At 51.7% G+C, this 27,797-nt stretch overlaps 1 protein-coding gene across 6 annotated transcripts in view; it reads right to left on the bottom strand.

Annotated features, from left to right (window-relative positions):
• The window catches only part of CCDC57 (coiled-coil domain containing 57), a 107,588-nt gene that overhangs the window by 45,007 nt on the left and 34,784 nt on the right, over nt 1-27,797 (bottom strand). For 5 of the 6 annotated variants that reach the window (XM_029213204.1, XM_029213209.1, XM_029213205.1 and 2 more), the window contains 6 exons: nt 27,277-27,411; nt 21,149-21,371; nt 19,641-19,793; nt 14,698-14,801; nt 11,531-11,731; nt 5,958-6,144 (listed from right to left, as the gene is read on the bottom strand). In XM_029213204.1, the coding sequence (XP_029069037.1) occupies nt 5,958-6,144; nt 11,531-11,731; nt 14,698-14,801; nt 19,641-19,793; nt 21,149-21,371; nt 27,277-27,411 (1,003 nt within the window). The remainder of the gene's footprint in view (nt 1-5,957; nt 6,145-11,530; nt 11,732-14,697; nt 14,802-19,640; nt 19,794-21,148; nt 21,372-27,276; nt 27,412-27,797) is intronic. The other variant, XM_029213206.1, reaches the window with a different exon arrangement.

The following is a 27,797-nucleotide window of genomic DNA, read 5'->3' as shown; positions in this document are numbered from 1 at the left end:
CGGACTGGAGGCACGACCATGCCCTCCTGTGAGACTGGCTACAGCATGACTGCCGAGCCGCAGGACAGACATGTGATTCCAGCGTGGAGTCTCCTCACAGCAGGGCCAGTGAGGGAATGAGTGCAGACCGAGGTGAGGGCCACGTGGAGTTCCAATGTGAGGGTGCGTGTGACAGTGTGAACACACACCCCGACAGACAGACAGATAGGCGCCAAAATGCGGATGAGTTCTAGTCAGTAATTTGTGCTTTCCAGTATAAGTTAACAATTTCTCAGCATTCATTTGTATTTTTATAGTGAGCAAACAGCCTTTCATAATCAGAATAAAAAGAGAGCTTTTAAGAAGTGCTGGCTATGGGACTTCCCTGGTGGTGCAGTGGTTAAGTATCTGCCTGCCAATGCAGGGGACACGGGTTCGAGCCCTGGTCTGGGAAGATCCCACATGCTGCGGAGCAACTACACCCATGCGCCACAACTACTAAGCTTGCGCTCTAGAGCCCACAAGCCACAGCTACTGAGCCCGCGCGCCTACAGCCCGTGCTCCGCAACAAGGGAAGCCACCACAATGAGAAGCCCACGCACCACAACAAAGAGTAGCCCCTGCTCACTGAAACTAGAGAAAGCCCACGTGCAGCAACAAAGACCCAACGCAGCCAAAAAAATAAAATAATAATAATAAATAAATAAATAAATAAATAAATAAAAAGAAATGCTGGCTATCAAAGGCTATATACTGTGTGATTCCAACTGTATGACATTCTGGAAAAGGCTAAACTATGGAGACAGTGAAAAGATGAGTGGTTGTCAGAAGTCAGGAGGGAGGGAGGATGACCAGTGGAGCACAGAGGCTCCAAACCCACAGAACACACACCACCAAGGTGAACCTGATGTAAACTACGGACTCTGGGTGACGCTGTGTCAAAGCAGTTTCACTGATTACGACAAATGTACCATCTACAGTGGATGTGGATTATGAGGGAGGAGTGCGTGTGTGGGGTCAGGGAGTGTATGGGAAATCTGTGTCTTCTGCTCAGTTTTGCTATGAACCTAAAACTACCCCCCAAATAAAGTCTTTCAAAACTGTTAGATGTTAAGATCCTTAGAAACAACACTTTAAGGAATCCTAGCTGTATACTATAGATTAGGAAAACATCATGTGCAGTTCCAATTTCTGGCAAAAGCTGAATTGGCAGCAGGAGGAAGAACAGAGTAGGAGAGAGGTGGGCCAAGCTGAAGTCCACTCAGTTTGGCTGCATGACCGGCCCTTTTCTGGCCCTCCACCGTGCAGGCCTGCTCAGGCTGTGCTGGCATCCATCATGGTCCTGGCCTCACCCACAGCAGATGGTGTAATGGCCTCTCAGAAGTGAGGGGTGAGCATTCAGAGCTGGGATGACAGGAGTGCAAACGGGGACGGGGCACCTGGGGACAGGTGACTCCCCAGCACTGCCACCCACCCACTCACCTGAAGAAGAGGTGGGGGAGTGAAGGGCTGAATCAAGGGCCGCCTGGGCAGCTCTGGGCCACACGCCCAACCACGCGAGTCTGCCTGTCTGTAAATGCGGATCCGAAGGCCTGGACCTGAGAGGGAGGGACGTGGCTGGCACAGGACCTGACCCCAGGCCGTGGAGGATGCAGGATGAAGCCAGGGCCAGTGAAGGGGCTGCTCTGCTAGCTCCCTGCGGGGATGAGGTCCCTTCCCAGAGGCACACAGGCGAGGACAAGCCTTGGGGCAGGGGCAGGTGTACCCTGGGGTCGACCCTGCCTGGTGGCACTGAAACCAGAGGGAGCCAGAGTGGGTGTGGCTCTGCCTTGGCTGTACCGTCTCACATTTTCAATATTGTCAAGTGATGATAAGATACTTCTGTCACAGCTGGTCATTCTGTACCACTTAATGATCGCAGTCACATGACTGATGACCCGGGTAAATCATCTTTGTAAAAAAATGCAGACAGACCAGTCTTGTTCACAGCCTTTGCTATGCCCCAAATGTGGGAGAGCAGAAACCTACCATTGCACGGTGTTGGGGGAGGGTGGCCTTCCCAAAAGGGAACCAATGGAGTATGCTGGGCATTCTTACAAACCACCAGTGACAGAGAAGTTCACAGAGCAAACCCCAAACCCTTCACCCATCTCTTCTCACTCCGCTATCCTCCTCAAAGCGCTGGATGTGCTTCCTTCCAGTCCGCCCTGTATGTGCACACGTGCACACACACGCTTTGTATGTTCACCTGGGGCTCCAAGCACACTGTTCGGCGGGCTGCTCCTCTCACAGGCTGACGCGTCTGGGCCGGCACACACAGTGTGTGGTCAGTGGGCCGAGCTGGTCCTTACAGTGTCCAGGCCCGCGAGGAAAGGACACAAAGTGAGAATACGCGTTAGGACGTCAGGGGCTTTGAAGTAATTTGGAAGGGCCACATTTTTATTGTACTTGACAAAAGAATCATCCACAGTGGACTGGAGCTGAATGCGGAAAGCGGGCTGTCTGTCTCTCTTGTTTGAGAAGCACTGTGCGGAGATGGCGCCTGCTGGGGATGTGGGCGCCCCTTCGTTCTCTTGAGGGCTGAGCAGCATCCAAGTTCCGACTCCGATGTCCCACGGATGAACACCTGGACCTTCCCAATAACTTTCTTACTGTAATAAAAACGCTGTCAAAAATATCCTTGTATGGGCTTCCCTGGTGGCACAGTGGTTGAGAGTCCGCCTGCCGATGCAGGGGACACGGGTTCGTGCCCCAGTCCGGGAAGATCCCACATGCCACAGAGCGGCTAGGCCCGTGAACCATGGCCGCTGAGCCTGCGCGTCCAGAGCCTGTGCTCCGCAACGGGAGAGGCCAAAACAGTGAAAGGCCCATGTACCGCAAAAAAAAAAAAAAAAAAAAATATATATATATATATATATATCCTTGTATGTACATCTTTTTCAGATCTGTGAGAAAATCTTTTAAAAGAATCTCTAGGGGAAGAGTAGCTTATTCAAAGGTTACGAACATTAAAAAATTTGAGAGATGCAGCCAAACTGCCCTCCAAAAAGGCTTCACCAGGGAGGGTTCCCGCGGAGGCAGGGTGTCCCCCACACTCTCCTGGACAATGAGGGTGGGACTTTTTAGTCTGGGCGTAAACTTGATGCTGACTTACTTGCCCGCCTCAGACTCCTGCAGAGGCGCATGGTGTCCATACCCTTGTCAGTTCTGTGGATTTTCTCCTGGACGTGCCATCCAGCATTTTGCCTGTGATCTGCAGATGCCCATTTTGGGTACTGATTCGTTTTACCTGTCAGGTATGTTGCAAACATTTCCCGAGTCTGTTATTTGTCTTTTATCTTTGCTTACAATGTCTTTTCCTTAGAGATATACTAAGATGTAATGAGGGACTTCCCTGGTGGCACAGTGGTTAAGAATCCGCCTGCCAACGCAGGGGACACGGTTTGAGCCCTGGCCCAGGAACATCCCACACGCCGCGGAGCAACTAAGCCCGAGTGCCACAACTACTGAGCCTGCGCTCTAGAGACCGTGAGCCACAACTACTGAGCCCGCGTGCCACAACTACTGAAGCCCGCACACCTAGAGTCTGTGCTCCGCAACAAGAGAAGCCACTGCAATGAGAAGCCCACGCGTCGCAACGAAGAGTAGCCCCCGCTCGCTGCAACTAGAGAAAGCCCGTGCACAGCAATGAAGACCCAATGCAGCCAAAAAAATAAAAAATAAATTAAAAAAAAAAGATGTAATGACATCAAATCTGTTGATTTTTGACTTTTCCATGTCTACGTGGTTTTAAACTTTTTAAGGGGAGCCTTCCTCATGCTTGGGATTGTTGCAAAGATGCACTGAGTCAATATGTGCATAGCCAACGGGCGAAGGGCAGTTGGAGCTGAATGCCACATCTCTGCACATATGGAAGTCTTAGAAAATGAAGGAGGTAACAAGCACAGATGCAGAAGAAAGTAGAGAGTTATGGGCCACTATGTGCCACTCTACGGTAGTACTTTAAAGGCTAGGAACTCTGGATAGATTTCCAGCAAAATGTAAATGTCCAAAATTGATCCAAGAAGAGGCAGAAAATCCATACAGACAAATCACCAGAGAAGAAAATGAAAGGTGGTTAAAAGTCTACCACTAATGAAGACACCAGGCATGGAAAGTTCTATTGCTGAGGTCACTCCAACTTTCAGAGAAGGCTGCAAACTTGGTCACTAGGGATTTGCGGCTTTCTCTGACACTGGGAGGCACAGGGAGCAGGCCTGGGGAGAGGAGTTCAGTCAGATTTGGGCCTGGCGATGGAGGGTCTGCACCGATCAGGGGCTCCTCTACTGGATGGATGGGCGATGGATGAGTGATGGATGGGTGGGTGGGTCGGTGGGTGGATGGGGGGAGGTAGGTGGATGACTCAAATATTTGGCCATGAGGCCAGCTGATTACAGGAAGCCACAATGAGGAGGAAAGAAAAGTTCACTGGGATAAAAGGTCAGAGGGAGAGGGAGGCATGGCTGTGATCAAAAAGGTCTGGGGCCTCAAGGGCTGGGAGAGGGAACCCTGGCAGTGGCAGGGCTTGGCACGGAGGCCAAGGTTAAGGGGCAGGAAGGTTCAGATGTGGGAGGGAATGGGGTAGAATTAAGAAATGGAACCCTTGGGGCTTCCCTGGTGGCGCAGTGGTTGAGAGTCCGCCTGCCGATGCAGGGGACACGGGTTCATGACGCAGTCTGGGAAGATCCCACATGCCGCGGAGCAGCTGGGCTCGTGAGCCTGCTGGGCTGGGCTCGTGAGCCTGCTGGGCTGGGCTCAGCCTGCCACTGAGCCTGCGCATCCGGAGCCTGTGCTCCGCAACGGGAGAGGCCACAACACTGAGAGGCCCGCGTACCACAAAAAAAAAAAAAAAAAAAAAAAAGCTACTATTAAAAAAAAAAAAGCTACTATTATCGTACACACAGCTCAGTGCTAGGAAGAGACTGGGGATGGATGTTCCGCCCGACCTCCTTCCCCTTCAGTGGGAAGTGCTTTCTGGGCACTGCAGTGCTTGGGGGTGAGGAGGACCCTTGAGGGAAGCCAAGACTCTAGTTAGCCAAGAGGAAGCATTCTGCAGACACCCCATGGCTCCGAGCTCCTTAGAGGCACACTGGGGTGCTCTGCTTCCAGTAGGAAACACAAGCCTGGGGCCTTGCTCCTCAAGGAGGTGAGCTGTCATGGAGAGAGGGGATGGCTTAGTTTCAAGTCAACAACAGGGTAGAATCCCAAAGCTCCCAGACTCTGGGATCATCACAGTGACTCAAAGCTCTTGCTGGAAAAGGACAGACAAGCAGAAGCCACAGAAGTTGAGGGGCAAGCTGTGAGAAAGCGGCCTGTGCCCCAGCTGCAGGAAAACTGAGGGGCTTAAGGCAGAGGCAGCGCGAGCGCCACTCAGCCAGGCTGGGTGACCCGGGGGTGCTTGTGAGAACCGGATGGTGCCAAGGCGCCAGGAGTGGCCCAATGTGTGGTGGCTCTGGTGGGTTCCATGGGCCCCTTTCTCAGGAACCAGCACCCAAGACCCCCACGGGCAGCCTGGGTGTCTGCGGCCCACAGCCCCGGCCTCTCGGCTGCACCGCATACACTGTCGCCTTTATCTCGAGGAAGCCGAGGCCTGAGCCGGCCTGGGAACCCGGCAGCCTTTGCTGTCACCACAAAGCCGCACAGAAACATCAGCTGCTTTGCTAACCTGCGGTATCTTCCCGCAGATGCTGCCAGAGGAGTGGGTTCACGGAGCTCCCCCTGCAGAGACGAAGCCAAGCTCTGTGCCTGACTCCTGACCTGGCCGCTCCACAGGGCGGCTCCGTTCTCCCTTCTGAACCCCACCCCCCCCCACCCCGCCAGCCTGGCCGGCCCTCCTCCCTCTGGCCCTCTTCCGGTCCCCCCACCGCGGCTCTTCTGTTGCCAGCATCCCCAACCACACGGCGCAGGCGATGCTGGGCCGGGGGTGGGGGGTGACCCACCAGTGAGGTGGCCCAGCTCCGCACGCAGCCGGTTCCCCAGCTCCAGGAGCTGCTCCTTCTCCAGGCGCAGCCGCAGGATTTTCCTGGCTGCCTCCTTGAGCTTCCTCTGGAGTCGGGGCACAGACAGGGCCTGAGGGGGCTGTGCCTCCTGGTCCTCGGTCCCCGCAGGTCCTCCACGTGCCGGGCCCTGTGAACAAACCCACACAGCAGAGGCCATCAGATGAGTCCTGGAGGGGAACGGAAAGTGGGAGTGCGGATGGTGGGCGCCACTGCCCAAACGGCTGTCCCAGAACCCACATCGCTGGGTGACGTCCCTCCAACATGATGCATCCATGCCCACCTTCTCTCTCAGGGGCGCGGGGCTGGGCTGGGGGTGGGCTCTGAATGAAGGCCCTCGAGGCTCCCAGGCCAAGGCCTGCCTGCGCTTGGTGACTCTGTGCCCTGCCCCAATGCCTTTGTCTTTCCAGTGACAGTGAGGAGCCAGCTGGCACCCAGGCCTGGGCTCCCTCCAAAGGTGCCCCCGGGACCCGGGAGGGCTACACGTGTGATCGGACCCCCTTCGAGGGCCCCATGGTCACAGGCTGGGTGCCTGCTGCCCGCCTGGTGTGGAAGGGGGCTGGCAGAGACCCAAAAGGTGGCCTGGGACGGGAACCCAGCCTCCATTACTCTCTTCCCCTTACCCTGGACGTCTGCACTGCTGGGCCCCTCTGCCCTGGGCCCTTCTCCAACGCCTCTCCTGCCTTCATTCACTCAGTCCCTTGCCTTCCCTGCCTCCTCTCTGGCTCCATCCGTCCATACTCCCGTCTCAGTCATTTCTCTACCTGCTATTCAGACTCCCCTCCACCACCTGCAGGCCGGCCCAGGTTTCCCACCACCCTGACCCGGAGGAAGGTGCCAGAGAAGCAAAGGAGGCCAAGGGAGGGAGCAGTGGCCGCCTGGGGCCTCCGCTTCTGGGCCTGGAGGCTGCCTTGGGCCAACACCCGAGGTCTGAACCCCGTTGCTTGGGCAGCACCACGCGGCCCTACATCCTACCACTATCCCAGTCTGGACTCACACAGGGGTATTTGGAATGGGGTGGGTGTGGGGAAAGGAGAAAGGGAAAAAGGAGAATGTGTGTGGCTGCCTCTGTTCCAGGCAGGGGCCCAGGAGGAGCCAGTGGCGTCCAAGGCCCCAAAGGAAGCAGGTGGCCTACTTAGGCATGGCTGCTCCTGACACCTATGAAAAACCGCATTGTGCTGTCCCAGCCACTTGAGCTGGCGCCAGAACAAGGAATCTGCTCTACATCCCTGGAAAAGACCAGCACGCCCTGTCCTGGCCCTGTTTCTTGGTGTGACTTTCCAGGGCTGGCAAGCACCTGTGCCCTCCTGTGGCCTGGGAGCTACGGTGTTTGCACACCGGTGCCTCCAGCACATGCCTGACGTATTGGCATGAAGCGGGGCGTGGAGGTGATACGGTAAAGGGACCATCAGAGAAAGGCCTCCGCCCCGCAGCCCCGGCTCGGGGTCTCTCGAGTGTACAGGACCAGGGCCGGTGGGGGGCTGTGTCTTGGAGACCTGTAGCGTGGATTCACACACAGGGCTGCACAGGCCCCAGGCGGCTAACCCGACCCGTTGGGAAAGGTACACAACCTCCAGGGACGTAGCCCTGGGATTGGGGGACTGGCCAGGCCACTCTTTCTCCAGGCTTTGTCCTCTACAAGGATATGCTGTGGGATTCTCTTGTGTTATTTTAAGTAAGGAAAGAACAATCCTGAAAACAGAGACTGTGCAAAACTCAGAACACTTAGAGATTTAAAAATCTTCAAAAGCAGGACCCCACCCTGCAAAGATGGCCCTGGCCTGAGCTGAGGAACATGCTGCCTGAGGCGTGACCTCAGGCGTGGCTGGGCTCGGGGATGGGGAGTCCTGATCTTGAGTGGCCCATGTTCTTGTCACACAGTGACTGCACGCGATGAGCGGGTGCTGCAGCTGGGCCCCACCTCTCTTAAGCTTAGTTCCTGGTAAGATGAAGCTTATTTTGATGACTCTAAAGTCTCACCCCACAATGACACAATGCTAATAATGACCTGAGATGCCCAGGAGCTTCTGCACTGCTGCGTTCAGGGCCCAAGGTCCCACCCCGTGATGGCCCCATCCACCTGCCCTCGCCTGCTCTGGTGCAGGTCCCAGCATCCTGGCCAGAACGGAAACATCCACGCAGCACAGGGAAAGCTTGAGGCATCCTAATGACAACTCTGTACCCAAGGGAAGGAAGTGCCTGGGCTCCTTGAAGAAGCCCTGCGGGGAGGCTGAGGCCCAGGGAGAGGCAGCGCGGGCTCCCTTGGGGCAGGTTCCCAAGCTTCCAGGCAGAGCCAGAGGGATCGCCAGCCAACACTGCCCCCCAGCGGTCCGAGGTGCCCAGTGGGGAGGCCTGGGGAAACCCAGCATCCATCTGTTTGGGGCCTGGGCAAGGCAGCCTGCAAGAGGGAGGGGCCTGGGTGAGCCGAGAACCATGGAAGTGTGACTGCAGCCACCTGCCCCACAGGGTCTCCTGTGACTGCGGGGAGCTCCAGGGTCTGCAGGTCCCTTCTGGGCTGGGGTGCTGGCTTTTGTGTGGCAGGGTCCCACCCCCACAGAGCAGCTGCAGGGATGGCCCGAGGCCCACGCCCCTGTCTCACTGCTGGTGGTTCCTCCCCTCTCCACACACATCTCTCTCTGAACCATCTGAGGGTGAGCTGGAGACATCGCACCCCTTTATGCCCCAATACTTCAGTTTGTACTTTCTGAAAACAAGGAAATTCTCTTAATAACCAGTTATTAGAACCAGAAATTTCACAGGGACGTGGCATTATGACCAGTCCACAGGCACCTCCATCAGCTGCCCAGAGGACGTCCTTTATGGCCTGTTTCTCCTGCCCGGGGTCCAGGATCCTGCATGGCTTCTGCATCCTGGGTCTCCTAAGTCCCCAGCAGAATGTTCTCAACAGGACAAGCTGTGGGTTTAGTGCCCCTTGGTCTGGGTCTGTCCTTGGAGTCAGGAGGTCTTGTGCTTGGAGTCAGGAGCGAGGCTGTGTCCCTCTCCTGTCTGGAGGCTCGTGATGTCCGTCTGTCCCAGTGTTGGCAATGGGAGCTGATCTCTCAGAAGTGGCGTCCACTGGCTGCAGCACCAGAAAGTTACTGTTTTCCCTTTCCAATAAGAAGAACTTCTGGGGATATTCCACATAAACAGCTTGTCCAGAATTTCAGCATCCGATGACACCCCCCAGCTGTGTCATTCCCTTCATGTCCTTGGTTGATGTTCTAAGTAAGGAAGGGTTTTCCTCTCTCCTTCCTTTCCTTGCCGGTTTATTTGCAGCAGAGTGAATGCGACTCCCTGTTTTAGTAGGTAGACGATGACCCTGACTGGCCTGGATCTGGTCAGTGGGAGCCCTTTATGCTGGCTCCTGCATCCCTGTCATGTCTCCGTGGTGGAATTGGCCACTTACCCTGGTTCCTCTCAGCAAAGCAGGAAGTTCGGGAATGCGATCTAGGCACTAGGTGCGCTCACCCACCCTGGGGAGCCACTGCCCCTTGGCTCCTGGTGGACAGAGCCGGGATATGTGCACACCTCTCTCTTTAAAGTAACCCACGAGTTTACTGTGGTGACTCCAACCCCAACCTGAGCCCCAGAGGCATCCTAGCCCTCCCGGCCACCTTCTTCCCCAGCCTCAGAAGCCTGGTGCCCACATCCTCTTCTCTGGACACCCAACACACAGCTGGGCAATTATGAGCAGAGCCTGGGTGGGCCTGGCCTGGGCAAAGGGTTTCCTGTGCCTCCAATTTCTCATGCTGTGAGTGACCTCATCAAGGTCACAGGATGCCTAGACCTGGAAGGAGGTGGGACCCTGATAGCCATGCAGAAACTAAGGCCCAGAGAGCTCACTCAACACCCACCTTGGGAGAGTGGCCTTGGGCCTCAAGTCGCTTCAGCTCCCAGGCTGTCTGCCAAGGGATTCAATACCTCGATTTTAATTTCCACACATTTGCATGGTTTCTTCCCCCTTCACTCTAAACAAGGGGATCAGAGTTATGCGAGGGCTGCTAACAGGAGAGCTGCAAGGGTCCCTGGGCTGCAGTGAGCCCCTGCCAGCACCTGGAACAGCCATGGCCGTGGCGGGAGAGCAGACACATCACCAACGGCATTTGCTGCCCAGCTGGGCCCGTAGCCTCTGGACTTAACTCCTAGGTTACAGGACTGTGGGGAGGTCTGGGGCTCCTGGGGACAGCATCCACCTACCGATGGCACAGAGGGTTCAGTATCCCACTTCTAGTGCCCGCTCGGGGCTCAGGCTCCCTCAGCTTCCCCATCACCAGCCCATCTCCCTCTGCAGGCACTCCTCATATGTTCGCCCCTGCCAAGGCACAGCTGGCCCCCCTCATGTTCCTTAAGCCAGACAGTGTCCTGGGTTGCATCTTCTCCATTCTAGGTCCTTCACAGTCCCCGAGAGTAGGTCCTGGAGCCTGGTCCCTCTTGTGTCCTTAAGTATCACTCTCAAAACTTGGCCCATGTGATGAGAACCACTGGGGGGCATATGATCGATGCTACTTCTGCCTGAGGACTCTTGATGCCTTCCAGACATCATTTTACTGTCCTTAAAACCTTCTGCTTATGAATAGGTCACCATGTGCAACCACAGGTAACACAGGTAATCACAGGTCACCGCAGGTAATGCAGGTAATCACAGGTAACTGCAGGTCACCATCTGTGACTGCAAATAACCGTAGGTAACTGACAGGTCTCGGGAGGCATGTCACACGATGCCCTGTGAAGAAAGCCCATTCCTTGCAGCACCTCCATCACGGTGTTCAGGAAGCAGGAAGGTGGCCTGTCTGGCAGACATGTGGGGACAACGTGCTGCTGCAGAGCTCTTGCCCTGGCCTGGGACCTTGGCTTAAACCCAGCCACGGAACTGGAGGGGAACTGGGTGCCAAGGGCCTGACCAGGACCAGGACGCCAGGTGGCCCGTGCTCTGGACAGCATCTCAAACACTCTGAGAAGCTCATGAGAACCACAGGCTCCATCCCTGAGGGTCCTCTGGAAGGAGAACCCACCATGTTGCATCCATTTCAGGGCTTCCTAGGTCCTTGAAGCACAGTCAAGGACTCCTGTGTTAGAGGACACCGAACAGTCCTCTTCACAAGTGCAGCCTCCCTACATGCCTTTTTTTTTTTTTTTTGCAGTATGTGGGCCTCTCACTGCTGTGGCCTCTCCCGTTGCGGAGCACAGGCTCAGCGGCCATGGCTCACGGGCCCAGCCGCTCTGCGGCGTGTGGGATCCTCCCGGACCGGGGCACGAACCCACGTCCCCTGCATTGGCAGGCGGACTCTCAACCACTGCGCCACCAGGGAAGCCCCCTACATGCTTTTAAAGGGATCTCAGCGACCCGGAGGATGAGGGGCTTGGCAGCCCTTGACAGCGTCTGCGGAGAACAGCCCCGACAGAGCCAGCCTAGTCAAGGAAGAAGAGGGAGGCCGGGGCAGGCGGGCCGCTCACTGGCCAAGACTGCACCCCAGACCAGTCCCGCACAGGACACAGAGCACCCACAGGGCACCCACCTCTCCCCCGACAGCCTCGGTGTCTGAGGCGTGCGGTTGCTGCCTGCCTGAAGCACCCCCGCCTTCCTTCCGGGCTGACCTGAGATGCTTCTCAATCTCAGCCACGTGCTTCCGCAGCTGCAAAACCTCCAGGTGCACCTGGTCCAGCTCGTGGGGAAGCTCTCGCTGGATGGTGTCCATGTCCAGGGGTTCCCGCAGCACCTGGGAGGCCGTTTTAGAGACAATGTTAGGAAGGAGGCCAGCTCTGGGAAGGGGTCTGGAACAGATCTGCAGGGAGGACAGGGAAGCAAGAGAAGGGCAGCAGTAGATGGGAGAATGTCCAGAAAGATCAGAAGGACGCATGCCGGTCAGCCTCCCCTCTCTGGCCGAATTCCATCACCCACAAGCCTGCAGCCCCACCACCAAGCTGCCGCTCTTCTGGTCCCAACTAACCAGGCTCCCAGGCGGCTCCACTTGTCGCCCCCAGAGTGGGGACGCGGGCACCTGCAGCAGAGCCTACACTGGACCCAAGGTTCGTTGGGGAGAGTTCCTGCACGGTGTCTGGACAGTGGGCCTTAAAACCTTCTTCCTGGGCCCTAGTCCCAGGTGGAGACAAAGGGCACGTAACTGCGGGCAGGGGTGGGGAGGCCCAAGCCTATCAAAAGGCAGGGGTGGATGAAGGCGTAGGAAGAGGCAGGAAGGGAAGTCCTGGCTGCACGAACAACCTGGGGCAGCTGCGGGGCGGCTAGGAGGTGCCCGAGTAGAGTCCTGGCCAGAGCTCCAGGGCCGCCCCCGTCCTTCAGCTACCTCTCTCGACAAGGTCTGCTCTCCCAACATAAGGAGGGGAAAAGGACAGGTAGAAAGACAGACACACCTCTCTACACCCTCAACTTGCCAATTTTATTCTCAGGAAGATAAAATATCTTCCTATTCGAGGGCTTCCTACAAAGAATTCATAATGAATATTTTATTCTATTTATTCACATACACTAAAAAAAATGACCATTTGATAAACATACACTGTTAACTAAAAAACACTTCAAGGTAGACTTTTTTCCACAGGATAATCAAACCATCTATCATTATCAAGACAGGATTAAAAGCTCTTATTTACGTGTTTATTTCCTGTTTCTGGCATGTGGGGGGAAGTAACATCCCGATGGTGGGGCAGAACTGGGAAAGGGCAAGCATCTGAAGACCCCCTCCTCTCATATGTGACATAGGTCTGTAATCCCAGAAACAGAAAAGTGGTCCAGTTCATCTCCACTGCAACAGCAAAAATGAACTTTCAGCCAAGACAAGGCATCTGATTTCTGGGCATTGCCTGCTCCCTACAAAAGACAGAAATCGCCAAGCAATGTCTGTCACCAGCCAGGTGTTCTGTTCCATGGAAGATGCAGAGTCTGCAGGATGGTGTAACCTATGTACTTATGGACTTGAAAGGGCACATGAAAACGGCCTCATGGGAAAGAAGCGTCACAAGGCGACAGAGTGGCGTAACACCACCAGCACCAGCAGTAAGAACTGTGTTCCCAGGGACATTGTCAAGACCATGAAAAGACAAGCTAGAGAATGGGAGAAAAAGTTTGCAAATCATATATCTGGGGGACTTCCCTGATGGTCCAGTGGTTAATACTCTGTGCTTCCAATGCAGGGGGAGTGGGTTCGATCCCTGGTCGGGGAACTAAGATCCCACATGCTGCGGTGTGGCAAAAAAAAAAAAAAGCCATATATCTGACAAAAGACTTGTATCCAGAACATACAAAGAACTCTGAAAATTCAACAACAAGACAATAAACAACCCAATTAAAAATGGGCAGAGGATATTCATGGACATTTCTCCAAAGAAGATATACAAATGGCCGATAAGCACATGAAAACATGCTCAACATCATTTTTCATCAGGAAAATGCAAATCAAAACCACAGGTCAGGTCCACCTCACACCCACTAGAACGGCTAGAGTCAAAAAGACAGCAAAAGCAGCTGGTGCTGGTGAGGACGTGAGACACGGGGACCCTCGTGCACCTGCTGGGGGTGGAAAGTGTGCAGCTTCTGTGGAAACATTAGTGGCTCTCCAAAAAGTGAAATATAGAATTACCCTGTGACCCAGCAATTCTACTCCTTCGTGCACACCCCGAAGAACTGAAACAGGGACTTGGACAGACCGCATTCACGGCAGAATGTGTCCACCACGTTCACGGCAGCCAAACAGTGGAAGCAACCCAAGTGTCCAGCAGATGAATGGGTACACTAAATACTGGGACACTCTCCAGTTACTAAGAGGAAAGAAGTTCTGACACCTGCTACAACATGGATGAACGTCGAGGACATTATGCTGAGTGAAAGGAGCAAGTCACAGAAGGACAAGTGCTGCGTGATTCCCCTGATATGAGGCTCCCCGAGGACTCAGGCCCATAGAGGCAGAAAGAGTAGAGTTTACCAGGGGCTGGGGGTGGGGAACAGGGAGTTAGTGTTTAATGGGGACAGAATTTCTGTTCAAATGATGAAAGAGTTCTGGGAACAGACCTTGGTGATGGTTACACAATACTGTGAATATACTTAACGTCACTGAATTGTACACACAAAAGTGGTAAACTTTATGTTATGTATATTTTACCAGAATTTAATAAAAAGCACTAAAAAAAAAAAGGGATATCATGAATTAATAGCAAAAAAGCACAGTTTGTGACACCAGCACCATCATGCCAGGGCTGAACTGCACTGGAGTTTGCCCAGCTGTCCTGCCTCCCCAGGAAGCAGTGGGTTGGCCGAGTACCTGGTGACAACCCGTCCCCGAGGAAGGCAGGGCCAGGGGACGCCACTGGCCAAGGCATCTAGAGTCACAGTGATGACGAGCACACGTTCCTGCCACAGCTTGGTGCCTGGGTTTAACATGGGTCCCGGGACTCGCCCAGCACGTCCTGGGAGGGCAGAGACGGGGCCCTGCGCATCGACGGCCAGCACTGCCCCTCATGCCCTGGACTCTCCTCTCTCATCTACCAGGTCCTCACTGTGCGCCTTCTAGGGACACACGAGAGGTGAACCAGCTGCTCCTCAGAACAACCCCTTCCTTGCACAGAACCTGAGGCACAGAGAGGCCACAGCAGGTTCCTGGGGTTCAGTGCCACCCCAGGAGTGCCTTCAGTCGGAAGACCTACACAGTCTAGCATCAGAGGGCAGCCATACCTTCTGTCTGAGTTGTGCCACCAGGAAGCTCAGGAGATGTACCCTGTCTCCAAGCCTCTGGAGCGCCAGTCCCGTGGATGGACCATCGACCGGCACAGCTCCTCCTGCAGAGAGAGTGATTTTTGTCAGACTCACATCTCCTAAAGCCCTGGGAACTTCCAACTGCCTGTCCTCCCTTTGAGGAGATGGACATCTGGGGCGTCCAGGGCAGAGGTGTGATCTCCTCTGCCCTCCCCTAAGGATGCCTACTGTCACTGCTGGCCTGCTGTGACGTTACGATGTTCTAAAGCTGAGTGGATGCAGCTGGGTGCCCCCAAAGACTGAGATGAGCTGCACATGAAGAACAATCCTTATGCCAAGAAAGCAGGAGTCTTCGTGGAGAAAAAAATCCAACCTTACCAGCTAGTGTCTGGTAGAGGCCAACCTGTGTAGCCTCCTGGTCGTTTGGCTGGGAATTAAGAAAATGTCCACGAACCCACAGGTCAAAGAAGAAATCACAGTGGACATTAGAAATTATTTTGAACTGATTATTATAAAAGCACTGCTTATCAAACTTAAGGAATGCATCTAATGCTGTCCTTTCAAAAGTATTTATAGCCATACAAGCTTATTTTAGAAAAGAAGGATGAAAGATAAATGAACTGAACATCCATTTCAAAAATGAGGGAAAAAAAGCAAATAAAGTAGAAGGAAGGACAGAACAAAGTCAGTATTAGATGCTGGGGAAACAGAAAACAACGTGCAATAGAGGGTGAACAAGACCAGAGGAGGTTCTTTGAAAAAGTTAAGTCCCTGGTGAGATTAAGCAGGAAAAACGGACAGAGACAATACAGCAGATGGAAAGGCTGCTACTTTAGATCCTGGGGGCTGTGAAAATGTGTGGAGAATACACTCCCCAAAGCAACTTTATGCCAAATTTTTGAATATTTAAATGAAATAGTCAATTTTCTAGCAAATTATAACATCAAAAAATGACACAGGAAAAGGAAAATCTAGATAGTCCTTTAACTATGAAAAAAACCTGAACTAAAAATTTAAAACTTTCCCACAAGGAAAACTCTATGCCCAGGTGGTTTCAAAGTTGAAGTCTATCAATTGGTTAAGGAAAAATTAACATAAGTCTAATATAAACTTTTCAGAAAACAGAGAGATAGTGAACATATTCCAACTTATTTATGAGGCCAGAATAATCCTGACTCCAAAACCTGACGTGAACATCAAGAGGAAGGAAAATTATAGGCCAATCTTACCCATAACATAAATGTGATAATTCTCAATAAAATATTAGCAGAAGAATATATCACATGTTGAGTTTATTCCAGAAATGCAGGGTTGGTTTAACATTCAAAGACCAATTTAAGCTTCTCATTCTGAACAAAATGAATGTGTGTGTGCATTCCACCCCACTCCTCTCCCTGATTACAGCTGAGAGCCCTGGACACCACACACCAAGCCAGATGAGGAGATTCTGAACAGGGAGGAAAAGCAGGCAGAGAGGCTGGGGACCTTGGAAATCAAAGGATGACCCACAGTGAGTTCCTGGAGTTTTTTCCTTCCTGTATTTCCCAACTTTGGTGCTGGAGCAGCCACGACTCAGAGACACCACTGAGCTGAGACCAGGAACCAAGGCCCAGGAAAAGGGAGACCCGCACGGCTGCTGGTAAAACAGAAGCAGAATTAAAACAGACTCAAAGACAATCAGGATTTCATGACACGACACTCAAATGTCCATGACAGAATCCAAAATTACTCATTATATCAACAACAAGGAAAATCTTACCTTGAATGGAAGAAGACAACAACAAGAGGACAGATTAAAGTGACTCCAACAGGCAATCTGATACACTCTCAAAACAGATGAATATTGGAAGTTTCAGCAAAGGGATAAAAAATACAAAGCAAAACAAAATGGAAATTTCAGAACTGAAACCATAATAAAAATCTCACTGTATGGGCTTGATAGGAGAATGGAGACAACAGAAGAAAGAACTGGTGAACTTGAAGATATAATAGAAATTCTCCAATCTGAACAATAGAGAAAACAGATTGGAAACAGACAGACAGACAGAGCCTCAGTGACCTGTGGGAGAATAACAAAAGATCTAACACTCTTGCCATTGGAGTCCCGAAAGGGAAAAACAGTGTGGAGCTGAAAAAAATACTTGAAGAAATAATGGTTGAAAACTTCTCAAATTTGGCAAAAGACACATCTTCAGATTCAATGTCAAAAGGATAAGCCAAGGAGATCTGTGCATAGACCATCATAATCAGATTTCTGAAACTAAAGACAAACTCTGAGAGCAGGCAGAGAGAAACGATTCACAGGCGATGGACTGCTCATGAGAAATGATCATCTGATTTCTCACCAGAAGAAAATGCTATATTTTACGTGCTGAAAGCAAAGAACTGTCGACTCATAATTTTATACCAGTGAATATAACTCTTCAGGGATGAAGGTGAGATAAAGACATCTCAGATGAAGAAAAACCAAGAGTTTGTCACCAGCAGTCTTGCTGTAAAGGAAGTGTTGAAGGAAGTGCTTCAGACAGAAGGAGCCTGGAATCAAGAGTCATGGAGAGGGGAAGGATCCGGGAAAAGAATGGACCACACCTTTCCTCCTGAGTTTTTAAAATTATGTTTGACAGTTGAAAGCAAAAACGAGGATCCTGTCTGATGTGGTTCTCGATGTACAGAGGGGTGGTATTTGCGACAATAAAGGGGGTGATGGGGCCTGACTGGTGGTAAGATCCCCACATTCCACTTGAAATTGCAGTGTTGACACGAGTTGACTGTGATAAGTAAGGATATTGAAATCCCTAGAGCAAACACTACAAAAAGTAACCAAGGAGATACACTGAAAAGCTAGATTAAAGTGGAACACTAAAAAATGTTCAAGTAACCCAGTGGAGGCAGGAAAGAGGAAACCGACGGATAGAAAACAAATGTGAAATGGCAGGCTTGGCTCCTGACACGGCAACAATTACAGCAAGTGCAAACACTCTAAACCCATCCGCTAAAGTATCACAAGATGGATTTCAAAACTGCCTAGCTACATGCTGCCTACAAGAAATTCATTTCAAATGCAATGATGGAGGTGGGTTAAAAGAAAATGGACGATAAAGATATACATGCAAACGCCAATCAGAAGAAAGCAGCACTGGGACTTCCCTGGTGGTCCAGTGGTTAAGACTCTGCGCTTCCAATGTAGGGGGCTAAGGTTCTATCCTTGGTCAGGGAACTAAGATCCAACATGCTGTGCAGCATGGCCAAAAAAGAAGAAGAAGAAAACTGGATTGGCTGAATTAGCATCAGACAGTAGACTTGAGAGGAAAGAAAATTACCAGGATGAAGAGGAACACCACATAATGATATACAGGTGAAATCACCAAGAAAACATAAACGTATATACATTGAACAACAAAGCTTCAAAATACATTAAGCAAAAACTGATAGAATCATGACAAAAAAATACAGATTTGTATTACAATAGGAATAGGAAGAAACCTTAACCTGACAAAAAAAAAAGTAAATATTAAACTTTAAAGAGTTGAAAGTTTTTCTCTGGGATCAGGAAGAAAGCCAGCTATGATCAACATCATACTAGAGATTCCACTCAGGGGAAGTAATACAAGAGAAAAAAGTAAAAGCTATCAGCACTGGAAAAGACAAAAATAAAATGTCCACTATTTGGGACAAGATGACTAGGTAGGCAGAGTGTCCTGCCTGCCCCTTCCTTTCCTTCCTGAATAATGGACCCATAAATGATCAGACGGGCGGTGGCAGGAGGTTACCCTCTGTGGGCGATCTGCCTGGGGACTGGCGGCCCAGCAGGCAAAGGTGTCAGGGTGGAGGGCAGCCTGGTTTGGCTGTCAGAGCCCGGGAGGGCCTGGGTAAAAGGGTGGGGCCTCCATGTGGGGAAAGGCCTCCGTGCTAGGGAGGCTGCTCACACCCAGGAACTGGATAGAAGAAGTAATGTACTGAGGAGGTCGGGAGCCAGGCTTCTCGTTGTCGGAAAAGGAAGTTAAGAGTAATGAAAGTGGAGACTAGAACAAGCCTGTGATCCTGGACCAACCACAGAGGAACAGACTGATGGATAAGTTTGTCTTAAATTAAGACCTTCTGATGCCTCAGGAGATGGATCCAAAAAAATATTGCTAAGATTTATGGCAGGGTGTTCTGCCTATGTTTTCTTCTAGGACTTTTATGATTTCTGGTCTCACATTTAGGTCTCTAATCCATTTTGAGTTTATTGCTGTATACGGTGTTAGGGAGTGTTCTAATTTCATTCTTTTACATGTAGCTGTCCAGTTTTCCCAGCACCACTTATTGCAGAGGCTGTCCTTTCTCCATTGTATATTCTTGCCTCCTTGGTCATAGAATGAAATTTTGCCATTTGCAACAACATGGATGGACCAGGAGGGCATTATGCTAAGTGAAAGAAGTCAGACAGAAAAAGACAAATACTGTATAACACTTATAAGTAGAATCTAAAAAATACAACAAACTAGTGAATATAACTAAAAAAGAAACAGACTCACAGATACAGAGAACAAACTAGTAGTTACCAGTGGGGAGAGGGAAGGGGGAAGGGGCAAGATAGGGGTGGGGGATTAAGAAGTACAAACTATTATGTATAAAATAAATAAGATTCAAGGATATATTGTACAGGAGATGGCCAACTGTGCTGTGTCAGAAGGAACCAGAGCAACGGCTCTCACGACTGCTATTGGGAGAGGAAATGGTGTGAACAGCCTGGAGAGAGCCAGACAAGGGTACACACGTGTAATTCCACTTATATGAAAACTCAGCCACAGGGTGAGGAGTCAGGACAGTGGCTGGCTCAGGAGGACAAGGGGCTCCTGGGATGGCACATTTGTAACAGCTCCTCGGGCTGTGTTACTAGACAGTCACCGGAGCACACGACATGACACAAGGATTCTCACCGGTGGTGTCTGTGGAGGCCAGGACACTGGGTTGAACGCCAGCACAGGACGAGGTCGTCTTCGAAGCATCTAACACATCTTCTAGTTGTTCCTCCAATGTTTTAAATTTATGCTTTAGAGTTCGCATTTCTGCTTCAAGGGCCAGAACATAATCTTCCAAAAAAACCCAGTAAACACACAGGCATATGCGTTTATACTCTCACCCTTTATCTACCACCCTTGTCCTCCCCTGCCCGACCCTCATGACTGTCCCGTGCTGTCTGATACCCTCCCCTCCAGAGATCAGCTCGCCATGCTCTCCGAGGGGGCCCCATGGTCAGGAGCGAACACTCACCCTCCTTCAGTCCTGCAACCCTTGACGCACCAATACAACCATATCATCCTGAGTGCAGCCGTCTCAGGCGCTGCCCCTCCACTCACCACCCCTCGAGACCCTGCTCCAAATAGCGTGGGGCTGGGCGACCTTTGGGGCCTGGATGCTCCCCTGAGGAAGGGCCTGCTCCCCTAGCCCCACCTGCCCACTCCAGGAGAGCACAACGCGAACCCAGTCTCTGGTCCAAGTCTCGCTCTGGTTTTTAAGTGCATCAAGTGTGTATCCTTCACTTTTTCCCTCCACTTACCAATAAAAAGTTTTTATTGTATATAAAATATTTGACTTAAGACCCTTCCCTTGGAGGAAAAGCAGCTGTCATACTTTGAAGTAATCTATCAAAGGGGATGTTCATTTGTAAGACGCCAAGTGAAGCCTATTTTTTTTTTTTTTTTTGCAGTACGTGGGCCTCTCACCGCTGTGGCCTCTCCCGTTGTGGAGCACAGGCTCCGGACGCACAGGCTCAGTGGCCATGGCTCACGGGCCCAGCCACTCCACGGCATGTGGGATCTTCCCAGACCGGGGCACGAACCCGTGTCCCCTGCATTGGCAGGCGGACCCTCAACCACTGTGCCACCAGGGAAGCCCATCCATGGGCACTTCTTAAACAACAATCTTTATACTATTTCTTGCCTTCCCTCTCTCCCATGAGAACCAGTATGGACAGAGCACCATCTCCCAGCCTGTTCTCTGGGTGATACGTGGGTACAGGGACCCTCCCTACGCATTACTATTTGCCCTACAGAAACAGAACCTTGTTGTTTATGCCTCTGCATTTGGTCTCAAGACCAATGATTTTTATCAGTTTCCCTAGTTAGGGGTTATCAACTAGGGAGGTTTTGCCACCCAGGGGACATTAGGCAACGTCTGAGGACAGTTTGGTTGTGACAACTTGGGGGGAAGATGCTATTGGCATCTAGAGGGTAGATACCAGGGTTATTGCTCAATACCCCTGCCATGCACAGGACAGTCCCACTGTGCAGAGGACGGCCCCACTAGAGAAAAGCAGCTGTCATACTTTGAAGTAATCTATCAAAGGGGATGTTCACTTGTGAGACTCCAAGTGAAGCCTATTGTGGACCCAGTAGAGATGGCACCTCATCCTCCCTCTCCCTCTCTCCCTCTCCCCTTCGCTCACCAGGTACCGCTGAACCAGCAGCTGCCTTCGGGTCAGCCTGGTTTGTTTGTGAGGTCTCCCCTGCTAACTGGGCAGAAGGAAGAATCTGATCACTTAGAGTTTCCATTTCTTTCCTCATCTGTGCAATAACATTTCGCAAGCTTGTGTTCTGCTCTTGTAGCTGCTGGATCACAGTAGATGGAAAACTTTTGCTTATTTCTTCTTCTTGATGCCTTACAAGCATCTGTCAAATACGGGAAGAAAAAAAAAAAGAAAAAGAAAGAAAAGAAAATGGTTACAGCCAAGAACCAATGATTCCCTTGTGCACTGAGGCCGGCTGCATCTGCGTCCACCTGCCCCCTGTCCCTGCTCCCCGTCATCTGTCCTGGAGGTGGGTAATGTTGACAGAAGTATGAAAAAACTTTTTCTTCTGTGTTTCATAAAGACAAGACCACTGTTTTTCAAAGATAACTTTTATTGAGAAATTGGGGGACCCTTCCTTTTTAGTCAGAAGCCCATCATTCACCCATTAGAGTGGCAGTTATAAAAAAGACGATAACAAGTGTTGCTGAGGATGTGGAGAAAATGGAGTCCTTGTGCACTGTAGAAGGTAAAGGTACGCAGTGGCTTGTAAATGTAAAATGGTGCAGCTGCTGTGGAAATCAGTCTGGCTGTTCCTCAACAAAGTAAACACAGAGCTATTATACGACCCAGCAATTCCACTCCTAGGTATAGACCTAAGAGAACTGAAAACATACATACACACAGAAACCTGTACACATGTTTGGAGCAGCATTATTCATAGTAGCCAAAATGGAAATACTCAAATGTCTACCCACAGATGATGGATAAGCAAAGGGTAACACTGTGAAACATGACTCAGCCAGAAAAAGGAACAATGCTCTGACACACGCTACAACATGGAAGGACCATGAAGACATCATGCTAAGTGGCAGTCAAGGACTTTAAAGCAGTTCCCATAAATATACTCCAGGATTTAAAGAAAAACATGAACATAAAAAGAGAAACAGAAGATACCAAAAAAGAACCAAATAGCATCTACAGAGATGGAAAATATACTGTCTGAAGGAAAAATTCACTGGCTAGGATGGGATTAAGAGCAGATCAGACACTACAGGAGAAAAGATGAGGGAACATAAACACACAGCAGTAGAAAGTATTCGAACTCAAGCACAGAGTGAAAGAGACCAAAAAGAACAAATAACAACAGAGCTCTAGTGACCACGGAATAATGTGAAGCAGAAACACACTAACCCAGATCATTGAGGGGGACAGAAAAGGATTCAGAACTTGTTGGCAAAAAAATTTCCAATTTGAGGAAAACGTAAGTCCACAGATCCAAGAAGTTCAAGAAACCTGAAGCAAGATAAACACACAAAAAGTTATACCAAACAGCACATCATGGTCAAATTGCTAAAAAACAATGATAAAGAAAAACTCTTAAAAGCGACCAGAGGAAAAAAAGACACATTATGTTCCTGCAGAAGAACACATACAAGAAACTGACAACTTCTCATGAGGACCAATGAAATCTAGAAGATAATGGAACTATATACAGAAAGAAAATAAAAACCTGTCACCCTGAGTGAAAATCTCCTTTGAAAATGATGGTAAGAGAGACTTCTGCCTTTGACCATGAGGGATTTGCTGCTACGGGACTTGCCCTCTGGCTGTAAACAACTAGAAAACCAGACAAATTCTATGAAACCACTGTCTTCAGACACTGCCTGTACAGAACTGGGTGCCAGAGAGGAGGGGACAGAGGAAGGGAGCCCGTGGTTTGCCTAGTTCTCTGCGTCTGGGCCCAGCACAACCCAGCCCTCTGTGGATGTTTGCCTGCAGAAAGCACCAGGCTCCTCTCCTCCACGGCTGCCCCATCAGCACACTAACCTCCAAATGGGCAGGAAGGAAGGTCCCCCCCCTAGGAAGCAGCACATGCTCACTCCCCACTCAAGGCCCAGGTCCCATCCTGAGACTTTCTGACTTTCCGACTGGTTGCTGGATCCTGCTTACCAGCAAAGCAAACCAGCCGGGCTCGCGAGGACCTTTGACCAGTCCTGCTGAGAGAGACCAAGACTATGTGAACACAACACGAGCTTCTAACAAGTTCAGAGACGCACAAACATGCCCATGCAGCATTACAAGAATCTGTGCAAATGATCCCAACGGCCATTAGTGAGAGAACGATGACGTAAACCGTGGCATGGTCATACAATAAAGTACACAACCATTTAAGTTGCATTTTTGAAGAATTTTATTTTTTATTCATTCTCTTTTTAGCTGCGTTGGGTCTTTGCTGCTGCATGCAGGCTTTCTCTAGTTGTGGCGAGTGGCGGCTACTCTTCGTCGTGGTGTGTGGGCTTCTCATTGCAGTGGCTTCTCTTGTTGCAGAGCACGGGCTCTAGGTTCGTGGGCTTCAGTAGCTGCAGCACGTGGGCTCAGTAGTTGCAGCACACAGGCCCTAGAGCACGCGGGCTTCAGTAGTTGTGGCGCATGGGCTCTAAGCGCACAGGCTTCAGTAGTTGTGGCGTGTGGGCTCAGTACTTGCGGCTCACAACTCTAGAACGCAGGTTTAGTTGTGGCGCACAGGCTGAGCTGCTGCGTGGCATGTGGGATCTTCCCGGACCAGGGCTCAAACCCGTGTCCCCTGCATTGGCAGGCAGATTCTTAACCACTGCACCACCAGGGAAGTCCTGCATTTTTAAAGAATTTTAATGATGTGAGAAATATTTATGGAAACTTTAAAAAAGAATTAATGTTATATAGCATGACCTGAGCTATATGAACACAGTATGGGCACGGGAACACACATGAGATATGGAGATACAGGTGGCTGGAAGGAAATACACTAAAACGTCTGAGTGTCGGACAGACACGATATGTTCTCTTCTCTGTTCCAAGCGATGCTGGCTCACATCTGCAGAGCTCACATCCACCCACAGTGGGCCAAGCGTTCCCAGGGGTACCCCTCACACAGATGAGGAAACAGAGATGCGAGCTCTCGGGGGCCACCCGACCACACACAGCCACATGCTGATGACAGACACGCACACGGCCTCCACGGGTCTGACCCGGCCACGACGCTCAGCCCTGGCATTGAGCAAGCACGTGACACACGCTGTCACCAACTTCCCACTAAGGCACCACGGGGGACCCAAGAGGTCCGGCCAAGGAGGAGTTGAGCTGGGGTGAACCTTGGGCCCACCTGACTCCAGAGAACACTGTGCTGAACTAGAATTGTAAAATTTCTGCAGTGGCCACATATTACTTTTACTTTCAGAATGAAGCTATTTCTTCTGTTACTCACAGTTCCCAGCTTTTCAAGCCACCACTGGCTCTGCTATGCACCTGCTCTGTCTCCTTCCAGCCACTGCTCTGGCCCCACTGCTCCTGCTGCAAACACCCGACCTCCCTCTCTGTGCCCACTGGGCCATTTCCCACCTTCTCCATGGCAGAGCCTCAGGCTGCTCCCACTCAGGCAGACAGCAGTGTGGTCGGGGCCGTGAGTGTGCAGCTGGCTGGTGCTACTCACATTCTCCCTCTGCCACCTGTGGGGCAGGGACCACTCCTCTCAGGTCCTCAGCTTCCTTGTCCTGAACAACAGGATCCACCTCAAAGCCGCAGTGCAGCCCAGTTGCAAGGCGAATCCTCTGCCCCTGCGGCCGTGGCTGCGTCTCTGCCCTGGTAATGCCTGCCCGACGGTGGTGCCTTGGTCTCCGTGGGGTGATCACCACGGCTCTGCTGAGGCTCCGTGCTCGGAACTAGTACCAAGCGAGGGAGAAGATGTGGCCAAAGCCTAGAGCCTGTCCATCTGAACAGTGGAATCTGTGATGGGCTCATCGCTCCCCAGGAAGCACAGTGTCTTGCTCCCTGGCGGCCTCTATTTCTGACTTCGGTGTATGACAGATTCCCTCACTGCTCCTACCTTAGTGTTTGCCAAGGGCTCAGCCCTGCAGAACTCAGCACCAACTGCCCGCCCACACCTGCCGCTTTACCAGGTGGTCACATCCTTAACCTGTTCCCAGCATTAAGGCCCCTACAGGAGCACAGGTGTTTTGCTATTAGCTGCAGGATTCAAAAAACTTCATTCCATTGGGTCAGCCGGGAACTTGTGCAGCATTCTGCCCCACCCTGGGTCCTGGCTTGGAAGCCACATCTCTGTCAAGACTGCCACGCCAGCTCACATTCGCAGGTGCCTAGGATGCTGCTCCGCCGCATCTCCCCACTCTGCATGGATGGGCGGGGCACTTGTTTCTGACCCCTAGACCATTTCTAAAGCCCCTGTTTACTTAACAAGGCAACCAGCCATGAGAGGCCTCCCTGACCACCCGAGCTGGTGCTTGGAGACACATGTCTTCTTTTAATTACCAGCCTGGGGGGAAAACACAACAATGAAAAATTGGGGTGGGGGCTCATTGATTTAAAAAAAAAAAAAAAGAGGCATTTGCTTTCTCTATGTGTCCTAGGGAAGGCACCCATGCAGAGACCACCTGCTGTGAGCCCCCAGGACCACAGGTGACTCTGGAGGCTGGGGTCAGCCCCACCTGGGAACACCAGTGCTCCCAAACCTGACCACTGGCTGACGGTGAATCTCCCCAGGGGCTTGTCAACAGACTCGTCTTTCGGAGCTCAACCCCTAAGGCATCGGGCCTAGTAGGTCCTGCTGGGACTCAAGAGGGGTGTGTTTCGGAAGCTCCTGAGGTTTCTGAGGGTGGCCAGATTGGGGGCTGTGCAGTCACCTGTGCAGAGAGGACAGTCACTGCCCACATAGCATGGCTGGCAGAAGCCCACCTCCACCAGGTGAACGCTAGGTCAACCCAGCACCAACTGCGGGCAAGTGCCAGGCACAGAGGTCGCAGCGAGGCCCCAGGGCCACCTTCCACCCGCAGTGAGCACGAATCCTCCCAGCAAGGACACATGAGCTACGACCTGCACTCCCGCAGATAGGCACAAGCAGGGCTGGGTGGACGCCTAGAGACGCAGCTTGTGCCACATCCATCCTCCCTCTGCAGGTGGACAGCTGGACAGGTGGGAAGAGGCCAGCACCCCTGGAAACATCCTAAGGATTTCAGTGGCTCCATTATCCTGGACGACCGGGTAAGTGACCTTCCACAAATGGACAGAGGTCAGACTACTGAAACAATGGGCCATTGAACCAGGAAGGTCATGTCTGAGACAGGCTCGGGCTGAGCTCTGCTGGTGCAACTCTGGAAGGCACTTCTCCTTGCGGGTTGCCCAGATTTCCTAGCAGCCCGGTGACAGGGCTTCCCTCTGGAGCCCTGGATGGACGGGGGACAAGGCAAGAGGCAAGGCAAGACATGGGCTGTGTTCACTGTAATGCCAAACTCTAGGCCTGCGCCAAGGGTCCCCCTCAGTGGAAGCGAATGCCCCCTCTGCAACTCTGAGTCAAATCCTACCACTTCTGGCTTCAGGTTTTACTGGCGCTAGTCCTTGGCACCCCTCGGCCCGCAGACACAAGGCTCCGCTCTCCGCCTCTGTCGTCACATGTCCTTCCTCCTGTGTCTGTCTTCACATGTGTTCTTTTCTAAGAACACCAGTCCTATTGGGTTGGGCCCACCCTGCTCCCATGTGATGTCATCTTAACTAATTCCATCCATAAAGACTCTATTTCCAAGGAAGGTCCCATCCTGAGGCACTGAGACCGGAACATGTCTTTTGGGCCCACCATTCAACCCGCAGGCATCCCACAGTATCAGGCTCTGGCCAGTGCCAAGCAGTAAGGAAGTCTGTGCTTTATGAGAAGAGCGGCCGTCGTCGCATGTTGCATGGCTTACTCACCACGTATGAAGAAGTGTGTTTTGGGATAAAGCTCTAACCTCTTGGTTCTTTGCGCTACTGTCTGCCCCGGTGCAATATCTGAATTTGGGTTTTTTTGATATTTCAGATGCTGAAGATACAAAGATTGAGTGTAGACTCCCATTAACTGGTTGAGCTCAGCCTCACCCTTGTTTGTGCAAACAGTCATTTTAAAAGAAATAGGGCTGAAAAGACCTGCCGCCAGTGCTGGTTCTATTTGGCATTTTTTCCCTCTGGCTGGGGGAGTGGGTGTCTCCAAGGGGCGTGGGAGGAAGAGCCATGGGGAGGCTCAGCAGGAGGTGGCCCCTCACCTGCGCCTCCTCTTCAGGGTGGAGCCCGTGTGTCCGCAGCGCCTGCACAGCCTGGTCTCTCTCTCGGGTCACGGCCTTCAGCACCACCTCCTGGCCACACAGCACCCGCTCTGTCTCCTGCAGCTTGGCAGCAACCTGGGGAAAACACAGACTCAGTTCATCCTGGGAGGATTACAAGGAAGCAGTGCCACCTTCAGGGTCCAGACCAGCTCCCCATCCTGCGGGGAAGCAGACAGCAGACACTCGGGTGAGAAACCCCAGCAAATACGTGGCCATCAGAGCCGGCAGAGCACAGCAATCGCTGATCCAGCTCCAGAGGCAGCTGCACTGGCCATTAGAGAAAGGCTATGGGCAGAGACTCATCACTTTAAGTCCTGTTGTTATAAATCAGACTGCTCAGTGAGGCTGAGTGTTTTCAAATGCAAAGGATAACTCGGTGAGAGCCCAAGCCGGGCTCCATGCACCTCAGTGGACGTTCCCAGCCCTTCCTCCTGCAGAAAGAAGTCAGACAGCCCTGGGGA

The sequence above is a fragment of the Monodon monoceros genome, unplaced genomic scaffold (assembly GCF_005190385.1).
Source record: "Monodon monoceros isolate NGI ecotype Baffin Bay Population unplaced genomic scaffold, NGI_Narwhal_1 Super_Scaffold_9, whole genome shotgun sequence".
NCBI classification, from domain to species: domain Eukaryota; kingdom Metazoa; phylum Chordata; class Mammalia; order Artiodactyla; family Monodontidae; genus Monodon; species Monodon monoceros.
The sequence above is the reverse complement of the archived record's forward strand: the minus strand, read 5'-3'. Positions and strand labels throughout refer to the sequence as shown.